Genomic DNA, 19,094 nt, shown 5'->3' on the forward strand with positions numbered 1-19,094 from the left:
TACTTTCCTGATGAGATTGCTACTGTCAACATTTGGAAGATCTGCATAACTCAGTGAACCAGTGTTTTTGAGTTGACCAAACACATGAAGTTATCAAATAAGGCATCAGTACAAAATCCATTCAAAGTGTCAGGTAGACCATGGATAATTATGTAAAAGAATATGGACAGTTAATTGATGTGGTTTCAGATTTTTCATTGCAGCTAATCTTTAAGAAACTGCCACTTGTCAAATTCTTGTGTCATATCAAAGAAGAATAACCACAATTATATGGAAAGGCTATTAAAATAGTACTCTCTTTTCCAAATATATATCTGCATGAGGCCTGATTTTCTTCTTATAATTTAAGCAAAACAACTTAATTGCAACAGATTGAACGTAGAAGCAGATTTGGGAATCCAACTCTCTTCTGTTCAGCCAGATATTAGAGACTTGCAAAAATGTAGATCAGTGTCAATCTTATCATTGATTGTTTTTGTTTCGGAAAAAATATAGTTATCTTTATAAAATATATTCACATATAACAGGTATTTATTATTTTTAAGGAATCAATACATAGTTAATTTTTTTCTGTTTTAATTTCTAATATAGTAAATATCAATAGATATAACCCACAAAAACAAAAGTACTTTAGAGTCATCAGTAATTTTTAGGATTGTAAAAGAATTTTTTTTATTATGTTTATCATCTTTAAGGTTTTTATTTTTATTTTTTAAATATTTATTGGAGTATAGCTGCTTTACAATGTTATGTTAGTTTCTACTGTTCAGCAAAGTAAAAGAATTCTTGAGAACAAAAATATGAGAATTGCTTTCTTGGAAGAGACTGAGAAAGATAGTTCTCCTACTTGCAGTGTAGTCAACACTCACGAAATGACTTGACTCCTTTGTTGGCAACATCTTGGATACATGATATTGATTAGGAAAGAGGAAACTGTTTATCTACCTTTATTTGCCCATGTCAGTAAAATTGAATGAAAACTTTAAGTCTGGTGCTTAGGGTTAATGCCATTTGCTTAGCTTTGAAGCGTGTGTGTGTGTGTGTGTGTGTGTGTGTGTTATGACAATTAATTTAACCTGCCATTTAAAAAACTGATATAGACTGAAATCAGCTATACAAATACGTACAAGTCCACTTGTTTGCCAACAGTGGAAAACTTGAAAAATGCAGATAAGAAAATGTGCATCTGGTGTCATAGCTTCTTTAGCTCACTCAATAAGTTTTATATGACATTTAGAACTCCATGGTAATCTAGTTTGTGTATGTATTCTCTCTAAACCAGATTGGATATATTCTCCTGTGATTAAAAAGCCTGATTTAACACGGTTCATTTATAAAATACTAATTTTATTTTCTAATGAATCTTCGTTATAAAGAAGACAGAGGGTAGGCTCTATGTGTGTTAAATTTGACATTCTGTTCCATTGCTTACTATTTTCATCAGTGAAAAATCATGGATTTTTAGGACTATCCTCTCCAATTTTAAATGCACTTAAAATAACTCCATGGAATGAAGTTACTGAAATCTTCTGTGGCAATGCACACTTCCTTGGGGTTCTACATTGTTTGGAGAGATCTTGTTGGAGTTCAGAGTAGATATTAGACAAGAGAGTAACATAGGGTAGTAGCTTTGTTAGTTCTTTCAGTACAGAAATGTTTATGGTGATATGCAAAATTTATGATTTGGTTCAAGCCCTGAACTTTTCTTTTCTCCAAAGATAGTTTTATGTTGCAAAATCCAGCCATCTGTTAATATGTGAATTCTCTTGATTAGTCTACTCCAAGTGTGGTATGCACTGTTACTGGCTTACTGTAAGACATGTTCAAAAACTGAGAGTAAGCATTTAGCAACTTTTACAGAAATTTGACAAAGTAATTTTATGTGTAGAATCAATTAGTATAAAAAGGGATTGTATTTTATGACAATTAAATTTCAATTTTCTAAATAATTCATTCTGATTATATTTAATAGAAGTATGGTCTGCAATGGACTTGGAGAAAAGGGGGAAAAAAAGACTGGTTGGTCTACACAGAAAGTGTGAGGAGCACTACACTAGATGAATATGAAAATAGTAAACATGAAATGGTCCTTGAATTTAGGTCTGATATAAAGAATAGGAGAAGCAGAGATTAAATGAAGTAAAGATTCCACCCCCTCACCTGCCCAGTTGGCTGATACATAATTATCACATAAAATATTTGGATTAAAGGGTTTTAAGCTCTACCTTAGGAAAGAGGCGATACAAAAAATTACTTAAAAGCTCTCCCATCTGCAGTTTTGTTTGAACAAGTTAGTTACTTGACCACATTTTAAAGTTAAGCAACACTTGAATAGAACTTGTTAGAATTGAGGATGGCAGGTAAGGCAGTGAACAGGTTTTACTAAATAATTAAAAAAATTGAAACAAACCTTTATTAATAAATAACTAATAAAACTGTAATATACTCATATTTATCTTCATAAGTGAGGCTTTTTAAAACATAGCTTTTAATGAGTCATAATCCTGGTTTGAAAATATGAGATATTATTACTTAAGCTTACTTGGTAACTTTAAATAATTTAACTTTCATTTCTTTATTGAAATATTTGCCATCTTGATTATTTTTCTTGGCAGACAGATAAGAATTGCCTCTGATTTCTTATTAGAAAATAAAATACCTGGTAACTTCTAAAATCGACCAATAGGGAAGTAGAAATGAAGGTATCAAATTAATGGTCATCACATTTGTTTGCTCCTTATTAAGGTAACAAAAAGGAGCTTGGGTCTTATAAGGAGCTCCCTTAGCTCAAATTGTCTTTCGTTGTATTATTTATCTCTTACATTAGAAACTTCTCAAATGTTCTTTAAAATTTTCTTTTCCACAATAGGATGTATGGGAGTGTGATTCACTAAGTGACTGAAAGTGAGAAAATATTAACCAAGTATAATTTATAGGGAAAGGTATATATTTATAAAATTAGAGAAAATGCAAGTCCGTATGTATGTGCTAATGTATATGTTTAACAGGAATGGCTTGGGATGTGAATTTCACTGTTTTAATTTTAATTCTCCTATTAGGTTTTTCTTGTTAGAAAGAAGACTGGTCCTGATGCTGGACAGCTCTATGCAATGAAGGTGTTAAAAAAAGCTTCTTTAAAAGGTAGAAAATTAGAAAGCTTATTAAAATAGAATTTGGTAAATCTTGTTTTAAGAAATATGCTGTGTACTGCTTATATAAGATGAGTAGATTTAGTTTCCTTTTAACATTAGTAATTGTTACAGATTTCTAGTGGTAAGTGATATTTCTAGGTTTGATATTGGCATATATCCTAAATTAGTGAGTGTACCCTGATAAAAAAGTAATGGGATAAAGAGTGACATGTTTTATTTAAAGTGAACTTATTTTATTAAACTATATTCTTTTATTTCAAGATTCTTATTTTTTCTGTCTATCTGTTTTGGTATTGCATATTGAGAAAGCACAGCTACCTGCATACACTTATATATACTGTCTTCCAGGCTGTGATAACAATAACTCTGTGCTCAGTTTTAGTCAATAAACTCATTTGAACAATTTGGAGACTAATATATAATAAATTCTTATTTACCAAATAACTTTGTGTCTCCTTAACCCATCTCTAGATCTAAACTGAATTTTTTAGCTTTCTGAGAATATGGTAATTACTGTCTAGGAATATAGACTGCAAATTTGGTCACTTATAAACTTATGTTTTATATTTCCATGTTTTTGTTTGGTGAATTACTGATGGGATCTCTACTGAAATTATATACGAGAGCAATATATTCTACCCTTCTATAATTTTTAGTTCGAGACAGAGTTCGGACAAAGATGGAGAGGGATATACTGGTGGAAGTAAATCATCCATTTATTGTCAAATTGCACTATGGTATGTAATCTTGTTTTTAAAAAAAAATATGGAATTAGAGAACTAAGATTTCCTTTCAGACAGTAATATAACAGGATATAAATACTTCAAACGGGAAATTAATATGGAATAATTTAATACGCTGAACTATGTAAAATGTATTTATCTGAAATATGAATTAATATCTAGCTTTTAGTTGTATTTCCTGTTTTTTGTGTGTTTGTTTGTTTGTTTTGTGGTACACGGCCCTCTCACTGTTGTGGCCTCTCCCGTTGCGGAGCACAGGCTCTGGACGCACAGGCTCAGTGGCCATGACTCACGGGCCTAGCTGCTCCATGGCATGTGGGATCTTCCTGGACCAGGGCACAAACCCGTGTCCCATGAATCAGCAGGCGTACTCTCAACCACTGCACCACCAGGGAAGCCCCAGTGTTTCCTGTATTTGTTGGTTAACTTGTCTGAGGTAACAAGATAGTGTCTTCTGATTACTTGTCTAGTAGTATATCTGTACTAGGCTATACCTCCAGGGATTTTAGACTGCAAACTACTGTGATAATTTCTTCAAAACATTTTTGTGTTTGCAAGGGCTCCTCTTACATGTTCATAATGAGCATATTAATCTTACTTCCTCATTCTGTTGAAGAGGACCATATGGGATATTAGTCTATTTGAGTTATTTTTTCTTATGTTTGGCAGGAGAAGAATACCAGTGAGAAGCAATAGGTACAATGGAAAGAACATGAATTTGGAGTCAGACAGTTCTGAGGTTTTTTTTTTTTTTAATTGCGATATAGTTGACTTACAGTATTATATAAGTTTCAGGTGTACAACATAATAATTCACAATTTTAAGGTTATAGCCCATTTATATTTACTATAAAATATTGGCTATAAACCTTGTACTGTACGATATATCTTTGTAGCTTATTTATTTTATACATAGTAGTTTGTACCTCTTAATCCCCTACCCCTGTCTGGCCCCTTCCCCCCATCTCCCCATTGGTAACGACTAGTTTGTTCTCTATATCTACGAGTCTGTTTCTTTTTTGTTATATTCACTAGTGTGTTATATTTTTTAGGTTCCACACAGAAGTGGTATCATACAATATTTGTCTTTGATTTTCATTAAGCATAATATTCTCTATATCCTTCCATGTTGTTGAAATGGCAATATATCATTCTTTTTTATGTCTGATTAATAACCTTCTGTGTGTGTGTATGTGTGTGTGTGTGTGTGTGTGTGTGTGTACACCACATCTTTTTTATTTTTTTCTCTTTTTTTAATTGGAGTATAATTGCTTTACAATGGTGTGTTAGTTTATGCTTTATAACAAAGTGAATCAGTTATACATATACATATGTTCCCATATCTCCTCCCTCCTGCGTCTCCGTCCCTCCCAACCTCCCTATCCCACCCATCCAGGTGGTCACAAAGCACAGAGCTGATCTCCACGTGCTATGTGGCTGCTTCCCACTAGCTATCTGCTTTATGTTTGGTAGTGTATATATGTCTATGCCACTCTCTCACTTTGTCAAAGCTTACCCTTCGCCCTCCCCATATCCTCAAGTCAATCCTCTAGTAGGTCTGTGTCTTTATTCCCATCTTACCCTTAGGTACTTCATGACATTTTTTTTCTTATATTCCATATACATGTGTTAGCATACAGTATTTGTCTTTCTCTTTCTGACTTACATCACTCTGTATGACAGACTCTAGGTCCATCCACCTCACTACAAATAACTCAATTTTGTTTCTTTTTATGGCAGAGTAATATTCCATTGTATATATGTGCCACATCTTCTTTCTCCATTCATCTGATGATGGACACTTAGGTTGTTTCCATTTCCTGGCTATTTTAAATAGAGCTGCAATGAACATTTTGGTACATGACTCTTTTTGAATTATGGTTTTCTCAGGGCATATGCCCAGTAGTGGGATTGCTGGGACATATGGTAGTTCTATTTGTAGTTTTTTAAGGAACCTCCTTAGTGGCTGTACCAATTCACATTCCCACCAGCAGTGCAACAATGTTCCCTTTTCTCCACACCATCTCCAGCATTTATTGTTTCTAGATTTTTTGATGATGGCCATTCTGACCGCTGTGAGATGATATCTCATGGTAGTTTTGACTTGCATTTCTCTAATGATTAATGATATTGAGCATTCTTTCATGTGTTTGTTGGCAATCTGTATATATTCTTTGGAGAAATGTCTATTTAGATCTTCTGCCCATTTTAGCATTGGGTTGTTTGTTTTATTTGTTATTGAGCTGCTTATAAATTTTGGAGATTAATCCTTTGTCAGTTGCTTCAATTGCAAATATTTTCTCCCATTCTGAGGGTTGTCTTCTGGTCTTGTTTATGGTTTCCTTTGCTGTGCAAAAGCTTTGAAGATTCATTAGATAACAATTCTTTATTTTTGTTTTTACTTCCATTTCTCTAGGAGGTGGGTCAAAAAGTATCCTGCTGTGATTTATTTCATAAAGTGTTCTGCCTATGTTTTCCTCTAAGAATTTGATAGTTTATGGAATTACATTTAAGTATTTAATCCATTTTTAGCTTATTTTTTGGTATGGTGTTTCGGAGTGATCTAATCTCATACTTTTACATGTATATGTCCAGTATTCCCAGCACCACTTATTGAAGAGGCTGTCCTTTCTCCACTGTACATTCCTGCTTCCATTATCAAAGATAAGGTGACCATATGTGTATGGGTTTATCTCTACGCTTTCTATCTGTTCCGTTGATCTATTTTTCGGTTTTTGTGCCAGTACCATACTGTCTTGATTACTGTAGCTTTGTAGTATAGTCTGAAGTCAGGGAGCCTGATTCCTCCAGCTCCATTTTTCGTTCTCAAGATTGCTTGGATATACGGGGTCTTTTGTGTTTCCATACAAATTGTGAAATGTTTTGTTCTAGTTCTGTGAAAAATGCCAGTGGTAGTTTGATAGGGACTGCATTGAATCTGTAGATTGCTTTTGGTATTAGAGTGATTTTCACAATGTTGATTCTTCCAATCCAAGAACATGGTATATCTCTCCATCTATTTGTATCATCTTTAATTTCTTTCATCAGTGTCTGTGTACAGGTATTTTTCTGCATACAGGTATTTTGTCTCCTTAGGTAGGTTTATTCCTAGATATTTTATTCTTTTTGTTCCAAAGGTAAATTGGAGTGGATTTTTTATTTCACTTTCAGATTTTACATCCTTAGTGTATAGAAATGCAAGGGATTTGTGTGCATTAATTTTGTAACCTGCTACTTTACCAAATTCATTGATTAGCTCTAGCAGTTTTCTGGAAGCATCTTTAGGATTCTCTATGTATAGTATCACATCATCTGCAAACAGTGACAGCTTTACTTCTTCTTTTACAATTTGGATTCCTTTTATTTCCTTTTCTCCTCTGATTGCTGTGGCTAAAACTTCCAAAACTAAGTTGAATAAGACTGGTGAGAGTGGGCAACCTCGTCTTGTTCCTGATCTTAGTGGAAATGGTTTCAGTTTTTGACCATTGAGGACGATGTTGGTTGTGGGTTTGTCATATATGGCCTTTATTATGTGGAGGAAAGTTCCCTCTATGCCTAATTTCTGCAGGGTTTTTATCATAAATGGGTGTTGAATTTTGTCAAAAGCTTTCTCTTCATCTACTGAGATAATCATACATTTTTTTCTCCTTCAATTTGTTAATATGGTGTATCACGTTGATTGATTTGCGTATATTCAAGAATCCTTGCATTCCTGGAATAAACCCCACTTGATCATGGTGTATGATCCTTTTAATGTGCTGTTGGATTCTGTTTGCTAGTATTTTGTTGAGGATTTTTGCATCTCTGTTTATCAGTGATATTGGCTTGTAGTTTTCTTTCTTTGTGACATCCTTGTCTGGTTTTGGTATCAGGGTGATGGTGGCCTCGTAGAATGAGTTTTGAAGTGTTCCTCCCTCTGCTATATTTTGGAAGAGTTTGAGAAGGATAGGTGTTAGCTCTTCTCTAAATATTTTATAGAATTCACCTGTGAAGCCATCTGGTCCTGGGCTTTTGTTTGTTGGAAGATTTTTAATCACAGTTTCAATTTCAGTGCTTATGATTTCTCAGTTCATATTTCCTATTACTTCCTGATTCAGTCTTGGCAGGTTGTGCTTTTCTAAGCATTTGTCCACTTCTTCCAGGTTGTCCATTTTATTGGCACAGAGTTGCTTGTAGTAATCTCTCATGATCTTTTTTTATTTCTGCAGTGTCATTTGTTACTTCTCCTTTTTCATTTCTAATTCTATTGATTTGATTCTCCTCCGTTTTTTTATTGATGAGTCTGGCTAATGGTTTTTCAATTTTGTTTATCTTCTCATAGAAGCAGATTTTAGTTTTATTGATCTTTCCTATCATTTCCTTCATTTCTTTTTAATTTATTTCTGATCTGATCTTTATTGCTTATTTCCTTCTGCTAACTTTGGGGTTTTTTTGTTGTTGTTGTTGTTGTTCTTTCTCTAATTGCTTTAGATGCAAGGTTAGGTTGTCTATTCGAGATGTTTCCTGTTTTTTATGGTAAGATTGTATTGCTATAATCTTCGATCTTAGGAGTGCTATTTCCGCATCCCATAGATTTTGGGTCATCGTGTCTCCATTGTCATTTGTTTCTAGGTATTTTTTGATTTCCTCTTTGATCTCTTCAGTGATCACTTCGTTATTAAATAGTGTATTGATTTGCCTCCATGTGTTTGTATTTTTTACAGATCTTTGTCTGTTATTGATATCTTGTCTCATAGCGTTGCGGATGGAAAATATACTTGATACAATTTCAATTTTCTTAAATTTACCAAGTCTTGATTTGTGACCCAAGATATGATCTATCCTGGAGAATATTCCATGAGCACTTGAGAAAAATGTGTATTCTGTTGTTTTTGGATGGAATGTCCTATAAATATCAATTAAGCCAATCTTGTTTAATGTATCATTTAAAGCTTGTGTTTCCTAATTTATTTTCCTCTTGGATGATCTGTCCATTGTTGAAAATGGGGTGTTAAAGTCCCCTACTATGAATGTGTTACTGTTGATTTCCCCTTTTGTGGCCATTAGTATTTGCCTTATGTATTGAGGTGCTCCTATTTTGGTTGCATAAATATTCACATTTGTTATATTTTCTTCTTGCATCAATCCCTTGATCATTATGTAGTATCCTTCTTTGTCTCTTGCAATAGTCTCTATTTTAAAGTCTATTTTGTCTGATATGAGAATCACTACTCCAGCTTTCTTTTGGTTTCCGTTTGCATGGAATATCTTTTTCCATCCCCTCACCTTTAGTCTGTATGTGTCGCTAGGTGTGAAGTGTGTGTCTTGTACACAGCATATATTTGTCTTGTTTTTGTATCCGTACAGCCAGTCTGTGTCTTTTGGTGGGAGCATTTAGTCCATTTACATTTAAGGTAATTATCAATATATATGTTCCTATTCCCTTTTTCTTAATTGTTTTTTGTTTGTTATTGTAGTACTTTTCCTTCTCTTGTGTTTCTTGCCTAGAGAATATCTTTTAGCATTTGTTGTAAAGCTGGTTTGGTGATGCTGAACACTCTCAGCTTTTGCTTGTCTGTAAGGTTTTAATTTCTCCATCAAATCGGCATGAGATCCTTGCTGGGTAGAGTAATCTTGGTTGTAGGTTTTTCTCCTTCATCACTTTAAATATATCCTGACACTCCCTTCTGCCTTGTAGATTTTCTGCTGAAAGATCATCTGTTATCCTTATGGGGATTCCCCTGTGTGTTATTTGTGGTTTTTCCCTTGGTGCTTTTAATATGTTTTCTTTGTAGTTAGTTTTTGATAGTTTGCTTAATACATGTCTTGGCGTGTTTCTCCTTGGATTTATCCTGTATGGGACTCTCTGTTCCTCCTGGACTTGTCTAAATATTTCCTTTCCCATATTAGGGAATTTTCAACTATAATCTTTTCAAATAGTTTCTCAGTCCCTTGCTTTTTCTCTTCTTCTTCTGGAACCCCTATAATTCGAATGTTGGTGCTTTTAATGTTGTCCTGGAAGTCTCTGAGACTGTCCTCAGTTCTTTTCATTCTTTTTTCTTTATTCTGCTCTGCAGTAGTTTTTTCCACTATTTTATCTTCCACATCACTTATCCATTCTTCTGCCTCAGTTATTCTGCTATTGATCCCATCTAGAGTATTTTGAATTTCATTTATTATGTTGTTCACATTGCTTGTTTCCTCTTTAATTCTTCTAGGTCCTTGTTAAATGTTTCTTTCATTTTCTCTATTTTATTTCCAAGATCTTGGATCATCTTTACTATCATTATTCTGAATTCTTTTTTCAGGTAGACAGCCTATTTCCTCTTCATTTGTTAGGTCTGATGCATTTTTATATTGCTACTTCATCTGCTGTATGTTTTTCTGTCTTCTCATTTTGCTTATCTTACTGTGTTTGGGGTCTCCATTTTGCAGGCTGTAGTTTCATAGTTCCCGTTGTTTTTGGTGTCTGTCCCCAGTGGCTAACGTTGTTTCAGTGGGTTGTGTAGGCTTCCTGGTGGAGGTGACTAGTGCCTGTGCTCTGGTGGATGAGTCTGTATCTTGTCTTTCTGGTTGGCAGGTCCACGTCTGTTGGTGTGTTTTGGAGTGTCTGTGGACTTATTATGATTTTAGGTAGGCTCTCTGCTAATGTGCAGTGTTATGTTCCTTTCTTGCTTGTTGTTTGGCATAGTGTGTCCAGCACTGTAGCTTGCTGGTTGTTGAGTGCAGCTGGGTGCTGGTGTTGAGATGCAGATCTCTGTGAGATTTTTGCTTCTTGATATTATGTGGATCTAGGAGATCTCTTGCGGACCAGTGTCCTGAATTTCGCTCTCCCACATCCAAGGCACAGCACTGACTCCTGGCTGCAGCACCAAGAGCCTTTCATCCACACGGCTCAGAATAAAAGGGATAAAAAGTAGAAAGAAATAGAAAGAAAGAAAGAAAGAAAAGGGGTAAAATAAAATAAAATAAAGGAAGATAAAATAAAATAGTTATTAAAATAAAAAATAATTATTAAGAAAAATACTTAAAAAGCAAAAAGAAAAATGGATGGATAGAACCCTAGGACAAATGATGAAAGCTGTACAGTCAAAATCTCACACAGAAGCATACACTTACATACTCACAATAGAAGGAAAATTGGAAAAAATAATAAATCTTGCCGTCAAAGTCCACCTCCTCAATTTGGGATGATTCGTTATCTATTCATGTATTCTACAGTTGCAGGGTACAGCAAGTTGATTGTGGAGCTTTAATCCAGTGCTTCTGAGGTGGCTGGGAAAGATTTCCATTTCTCTTCTGTGTTCACACAGCTCCCACATCTCAGCTTTTGATTTGGCCCCGCCTCTGCATGTAGGTCGCTGGAGGGCGTCTGTTCTTCGCTCAGACAGGACAGGGTTAAAGGAGCAGCTGCTTTGGGGACTCTGGCTCACTCAGGCCGGGGAAGGAAGGGGTGCAGATGCAGGGCGAGCCTGCGGTGGCAGAGGCTGGTGGGACGTTGCACCAGCCTGAGGCACACCGTGCATTCTCCCGGGGAATTTGTCCCTGGATCCTAGGACCCTGGCAGTGGCAGGCTGTACAGGCTCCCTGGAAGGAAGGTGTGGATAGTGACCTGTTCTCACACACAGACTTCTAGGTGGTGGCAGCAGCAACCTTAGCATCTAATGCCCATCTGTGAGGTCGGCACTGTTAGCCACGGCTCATGCCCGTATCTGGAGCTCCTTTAAGCAGAGCTTGTAATGCCCTCTCCTTGCACACCAGGAAGCACAGATGGAAGAAAAAGTCTCTTTCCTCTTTGGCAGGTCTAGACTTTTCCCCTGACTCCCTCCCAGCTAGCCGTGGTGCACTAACCACCTGCAGGCTGTGTTCACACCGCCTACCCAAGTCATCTCCCTGCGCTCTGACCGAAGCCTGAGCCTCAGCTCCCAGCCCCGCCTGCCCCGGCGGGTGAGCAGAGAAACCTCTCGTGGCTGGTGAGTGCTGGTCGGCACTGATTCTCTGTGCAGGAATCTCTCTGCTTTGCCCTCCGCTCCCTTGTTGCTGTGCTCTCCTCCCTGGCTCTGAAGCTTCCCCCCTCCACCACCCGCAGTGTCCACATGTGATGGGGCTTCCTAGTGTGTGGAAAATTTTCCTCCTTCACAGCTCCCTCATACTAGTTCAGGTCCTGTCCCTATTCTTTTGTCTCTGTTTATTCTTTTTTCTTTTGCTGTACACAGGTATGTGGGGTGTTTCTTGCCTTTTGGGAGGTCTGAGGTCTTCTGCCATCATTCAGTAGGTGTTCTGTAGGAGTTGTTTCACGTGTAGATGTATTTCTGGTGTATCTTTGGGGAGGAAGGTGATCTCTGAGTCTTACTCTTCCGCCATCTTCCCAATTCCTCCCACCACATCTTTTTTATCCATTCACCTGTTGATGGACACATAGGTTGCTTCCCTGTCTTGACTATTGTAAAAAATGCTGCTGTGAACATTGGGGTCCATATATTTTTTGTGGTAATATATTCATTTTCTTCAGATATATACCCAGGAGTGGAATTGCTGGATCGTATCATAGTTATATTTTTATTTTTTTGATGAACCTCCATACTGTTTTCCCCAGTGGCTGCACCAATTTACTTTCCTTCTGACAGTGTATGAGAGCTCCCTTTTCTCTACATCTTCTCCAACATTTGTTATTTGTAGACTTTTTGATGATAGCCATTCTGACAGGTGTGAGTTGATACGTCATCATTGTTTTGATATGGGGTTTTGATACTCTGATGATTAGCAATGTTGTGCATCTTTTCTTGTGCCAGTTAGCTATCTGTATATCTTCTTTGGAAAAATGTCTATTCAGGTGTTCTGCACACTTTTTAATTGGGTTGTTTGTTTTTCTGATGATGAGATATATGAGCTATTTATATATTTTGGATATTAATTCCTTATTGGTCATATCATTTGCAAATATTTTCTCCCATTCAGTAGGTTTGTTCATTTCATTGATGTTTCCCTTGCTGTGCACATGCTTTTAATTTTAATTAGGTCCCATTTGCTTATTTTTGCTTTTGTTTCCTTTGCCTGAGGAGACAGATCGAAAAAAATCATGCTATGATTTATGTCAAAGTGTATTCTGCCTGTGTTCTCTTCTAGGAGTTTTATGGTTTAGGTCTTTAATTCATTTTGAGTTTATTTTTGTATGTGGTATTAGAGAATGTTCCAATTTCATTCTTTTACATGCAGCTGTCCAGTTTTCCCAGCACCACTTCTTGAAGAGACTGTTTTTTCTCCATTGTATATTCTTGCCTCCTTTGTCATAGATTAGTTGACCATAAGTGTGTGGGTTTATTTCTGTGCTCTCTATTCTGTTCCATTGATCTGTATGGCTCTTTTTGTGTCAGTGCCATACTGTTTTGATTTTTGTAGCTTTCAGCATGGTCTAAAAGTCAGGGAATGTGATGCCTCTAGCTTTGTTCTTCTTTTCCAGTATTGTTTTGGCTATTTGGGGTCTTTTGTGTTTCCATACAAATTTTACAATTATTTGTGCTATTTCTGTGAAAAATGCCATTGGTATTTTGATAGTGATTGCATTGAATCTGTAGATTGCTTTGGGTCACCAATATTAATTCTTCCAATCCATGCAGTTCTGAGTTTTAATCATGGCTCCATTGCTAGTTTAATGTATGCATGAGATTGTGGCATTTGGCTTCCCTGGAGAATTCAAAGGCATATACATTATTAAATCACTGATCCAATCTACTATGTCACTCTCAATTTTTGAAATTTAAAAATATAGCAGCTATTGACTTTATTCTTAGGTAATTTTGACAAATAATGCATTATAGTATGTACCCAAATCTCTTTGTAAAAATCCCTCTAGAATTTTCCACCCATTATTCTTTTATTCCCCATTACCCTAATGGAATGAGAGTAGTAGTATCACCTAAAGATCTCCTTCCTTGAATCTCTAGGATTTCATTAGATTAATCACTAAACACCAGTTGTGTTCAAAACATTCTATTCAATTCAGTGGGCTGTAGAGGTGAAATAATCTCTGATCTCAAGAAATTTATAATCTAATGTGAACACAGACATGTAAGACCAATTAATTGTATAAATCAAAATGGATTAAGTACCATAAGAGAGACATAAATAAAGTGCAATGTGATCTCAAAAGTAGTAAGAAGTAATTCGGATGGGGAAGAGGTTAAGGATGCTATTAGGGAAATGTGAAAAGAGGGAAATCCTTAATAGAAGAAAGCTAAATAGAGGGGGTGGCATTTTTGTTGAGCTTGCCAGAATTAGTAGATTTTCAGTAGGTGGAGAAGTAGAGTTCAGGCAATTGCAGTAGAACATGGTGCTCCATAAATCAGGAAAACGATGGTGGTACAAGTTTCTGTGTAAAGCTACATCCAAGGTTGATTATGTTCTGGGAAGGGGTTTATAGCTTTTTCAACACTAGTTTTAATTTTGAGATGATGTTATCCAATCATGGACCATGTGAGTAAATGCTTAATTGTTTTATAATGTTCAGTAATAAAATTCTAAACATATAAATTAATTAAAAACTATGCTAAGCTTTGTAAGCCTTAAAAATATTATTACTACCTTCTAATTTCTAATTAGCCTTTCAGACTGAAGGGAAGCTGTATTTAATACTGGATTTTCTCAGGGGAGGAGATGTCTTCACAAGATTATCCAAAGAGGTGAGTATTTGTAAATTTTTGCTGTATTTTATTAAAACAAAACTAAGAATAATTGTTTTTTTCTTTTTCTAATTACTTTTTTTCCTACAGAAATTTTAAATAATAATTATTTTTTTTGTTACATAGTATTTAGTGAATGTGCCAGTTAATGGCATTTTCTTTCTGCCTCTCATTTAGATCATCTCAATGTGTTACTCATTTTTCCCTTAGGCACAAGATTAGTATAAATAACTGGATGAAGTAGCTAGGGGCAAGCCTAGGACTTTGGCTACTCAAGCTACCAAAATGCCTCTGGGAGTAGTGTTTAATTTATTCATGTTTAAAATAGCTTTATGGAGGTACAGTTGACGTACACTAAACCATACATATTAAAGTACATGCTTTGATAAATTTTGACATTTGTATAAACTTGTGAAACCACCAACACAATCAAAATAATTAGTTTATTCATCATCCCCAACAGTTTTCTTATGCCCTTTTTTAATGCTTCCTTCCTGCCCGTCCCCTACTGAATCTGCTTTCTGTCACTGTTTGGTTTGCATGTTCTAGGACTTTATATAAATGGAATCATATAGTATGTATTCTTTTTTTTTTTGGTCTGGCTTTTAAACTCAGCATAATTATTTTGAGATTCATCCAAGTGGTTGTGTATATCAGTAGTTCATTTTTATTGCTGAGTGGTATTCCACTGTATGGATATACAATGATTTGTTTATTCATTCACTTGTTGATGGATATGTGTGTTTTTTGCAATTTTTGGATATTACTAAATAAAGCTGCTACAAACTTTCATGTACAAGTGATTGTATGGACATGTGTTCATTTTTCATGGTTAAATACCTAAGAATATAATGACTGGGTTATATAGTAGGTCTATATTTTGACATTTTAAAGACACTGTCAAACTGTTTTCCAAAGAAAACTGTTATATAATTTGTTATATAATTTTTACATTCCCACCAGCAGTATATGAGAGTTTCAGTTGCTCCATATCCTTACCAACATTTGGTATGGTCAGTCTTGTTTTAATTTTGAACATCTGGTAAGTGTGCAGTGATACCATATTGTGGTTTTGAATTGCATTACCTTAATGACTAATGATGTTAGGCATCTCTTCATGTGCTTATTTGACATATATCTTTTTTGATGAAATGTCTGTTTAAATCTTTGGCCCGTTTTTTATTGGGTAGTTTTCTTATTGAATTTTGAGTCTTTATATAGTTTGGATGGTAAGTCCTTTATCATGTATGTTTGAAAATATTTTCTTCTGGTTTATGACTTGTCTTTTCGTACTCTTTACAGGGTCTTTCAAAAAGCAGAAGTTCTTAATTTTGATGAAGTCTGATTTATAATTTTTTTTCCTTTTATGAATTGTGTTGTTTGGTGTCCTGATAAGGAATATTCGCCTAATCCACAAAGATTTTCTCTTATGTTTTCTAGAAGTTTTGTAGTTTTTGGTTTTACATTTATGTTTATAATCAATTTTGAGTTCATTTTCATATATGGTGATAAATATGTGTTGAAGTCCTTTTTTTCATGTATAGATATCTCATTGTTTTAGCATCATCATTGGAGAATACTGTGCTTTCTCCACTCAGTTACCTTGCATTTTTTGTTGAAAATCAATTGACCATATATGTGAAGATCTATTTGTAGACACTGTTCTGTTCCGTTGATCTGTTTGTCTGTCTTTATGTCAATACAACACTTTCTTGATTACTGTACTTTTATAATATGTCTTAAAGTCAGGTAGTGCAAATCCTTGAGCTTCGCTCTTCTTTTTCAAAGTTGTTTTGCCTCTTCTAGGTCCTTTGCATTTCCATATCAATTTAAAAATCAGCTTTTCACTTTCTACAAAAAAAAAGCCTGCTGGGATTTTGATTGGGATTGTATTGAATCTGTAGTTCAATTTGCAGATAATTGACATTTTCACAGTATTGAGTCTTCCAATACATGAACATAGTATATCTCTCCATTTATTTAAGTCTTCTGTAATTTGTCTCAACAATGTCTTATCATTTTCAGTGTACAGGTCTTGCATGTCTTTTGTCAGATTTATCTCTAAGTATTTTCTTTTTAAAAAATGTCACTGTAACTGGAATTACTTTCTTAATTTTATTTTCAATTTGGATGGAAATATGATTACTATTTTTGTATATTGGACTTTGTATCCCACAGTATAATTAAACTTACTGATTTTATCTAGCAACATTTTGGTAGACTGCAAATAGAACTTTCTATTGGTAATCTGCACATAAGGAGTTTTACTTCTTCTTTTCCATTATGGACATCATTTATTTGTCTTTGTTACACTGGCTTGATCCTCCAGATCAGTGTTGAAAAGTATTGGTAAGAGCAGAGATTCTTGCCTTATTTCTGATTTTAGGGGGGGAAGCATATTTTCACCATAAATTACAAAGTTAAGTATAGGTATTTTTGCATGTTCTTTATCAGGTTGAGAAAGTTCCCTTCTATTACTAGTTTGTTGGGTTTTTATCAGGAATATATGTTAGATTTTGTCAAATGCTTTTTTTTGCAGTTATTGAGATGATGATCATGTTTTTTTTCTTCTTTAATCTTTTAATATGGTGAATTACATTGATTGATTGTCAAATGTTGAAGCAGCCTTGCATCTGTGGATGAACCCCATGTAGTCATGATGTATTATCCTTTTTGCATATTATTGGACGTTATTTACTAAAAGTTTGTTAATAATTTTTGCATCTATTTTCATGAGAGATATTTGACTGTAGTTTTCTTTATTGTTTATATCTAATTTTGGTGTCAGCAATTCTGGTTTCATAGAATGAGTTGGGTAGAATTTTCTCCTCTTCAGTTTTCTGGAAAGTTCAATGTTAAATTGTCATTAAATGATTGATAGTATTCACTAGTGAAGCCCTATGGGCCTGAAGTGTTTTTTTTTCATGGTACATTGTTTAACTATAAATTCAATTAATTTAATATACTTGGGGCTATTCAGTTCATCTTTCTTTTTGAATGAGCTTTAGTATCTTGTGTCTTTTAATGAATTTGTCCATTTCATCAGTTATCAAATTCATTGGCATAAAGTTTTCATAATATCCCTTTATGACTTTTATAGGTGTAGAATTGTTAGTAATGTTGATATCATCATTCCTGATGTTGGTATTTTGTGTCTTCTTTTTTCATCTCACTTAGCCTTGCTAGAGGTTTATCAATTTTATTGTTCTTCTTAGAGAATCAGCCAGCTTTTGGTTTCACTGATTCTCTCTATTGTATTTCTGTTTTCTGTTTCATTGTTTTCCACTTCAATCTTTATTACTTCATTTTTCTCTGCTTAATTTTGTGTTTCACTAGCTTTTCTGGTTTTTAAGATGGAAGCAGAAGTTATTGATTTGAGACTTTTTCTTCTTTTCTAATATAAGCATATAGTGTTACAAGTTTCCCTCTAAATACTGCTTTAGCATCATCTCACAAATTTTGATATGTGATGTTTTTATTTTCTTTTAGTTCGTGTTTTCTAATTTCCTTTTATTTCTTCTTTGTTTCATGTGTTATTTAGAAGTATGCTAATTAATTTAAAATATTTAAGCAGTTTTCAGATAAATTTCTATTATTGATTTCTAATTTAATTTTATTGTAGTCGTAAAGCACACTTTGTATGACTTGAATTCTCTTAAATTCACTTAAATTATTTTATGCTTCAGTATATGGTATATCTTGGTAAATGTTCCATGTGTACTTGAGAAGACTTTGTATTCTGCTTTTGGGTAGTAGAAGGTTCTGTAAATGTCGATTAGATTAATTTGGTTGATAGTGGTATTAAGTCTACTATATTCTTCCTAATTTTTTCTCTACATGTTCTAACATTTTTTTTGAGAGACAGGGATTGAAACCTTTTACTATAATTATGGATTTATCTATTTCTTCTTGAATTTCTGTCAGATTTTGCTTCATGTATTTCAAAGTTCTGTTATTAAGTGCATAAACATTTAGGGTTATCATTCCCTCTTGGTGAATTGACCCTTTGTCATTATGAGATTACTTATTTTATCCCTGCTAATGTTCTTTGCTTTGAAATCTACATCAATGTTAATACAGTCACTCCAGGTTTTTAAAAAAATTAGTGTTAGTTTAGTATATTGTCTTCCATATTTTTATTTAATCTATTTGTCCTTATATTTAATGTGCAGTACTTAAGGCAGCATATAATTGTCCTTATTTTTTATACAGTCTGAAAATCTATGCTTTTTAATGGGTGTGTCAGACTTGTTACATTTAATCTGACTATTGATACGGTTGGGTTTGAATCTCCATCTTTCTATTCATGTTTTTTGTTGTTGTCCCTTCTGTTCTTTGTTCTTTTATTCCTCTTTTGCTGCCTTTTTTTTTTTTTTTTTTTTTTTGCGGTACGCGGACCCCTCACTGTTGTGGCCTCTCCCGTTGCAGAGCACAGGCTCCAGACATGCAGGCTCAGCGGCCATGGCTCACGGGCCTAGCCACTCTGCGGCATGTGGGATCTTCCCAGACTGGGGCACGAACCCATGTCCCCTGCATCGGCAG

General features: G+C 34.7%; 1 protein-coding gene across 2 annotated transcripts in view; it reads left to right on the top strand.

Moving 5' to 3' along the window:
* The window catches only part of RPS6KA6 (ribosomal protein S6 kinase A6), a 161,534-nt gene that overhangs the window by 75,007 nt on the left and 67,433 nt on the right, over nt 1-19,094 (top strand). For both annotated transcript variants that reach the window (XM_060086685.1, XM_060086684.1), the window contains exons 4-6: nt 3,060-3,141; nt 3,809-3,889; nt 14,473-14,552. In XM_060086685.1, coding sequence (XP_059942668.1) covers nt 3,060-3,141; nt 3,809-3,889; nt 14,473-14,552 — 243 coding nt within the window. The remainder of the gene's footprint in view (nt 1-3,059; nt 3,142-3,808; nt 3,890-14,472; nt 14,553-19,094) is intronic.

This window comes from Mesoplodon densirostris, chromosome X (assembly GCF_025265405.1).
Source record: "Mesoplodon densirostris isolate mMesDen1 chromosome X, mMesDen1 primary haplotype, whole genome shotgun sequence".
In the NCBI taxonomy this organism is placed as follows: Eukaryota; Metazoa; Chordata; class Mammalia; order Artiodactyla; family Ziphiidae; genus Mesoplodon; species Mesoplodon densirostris.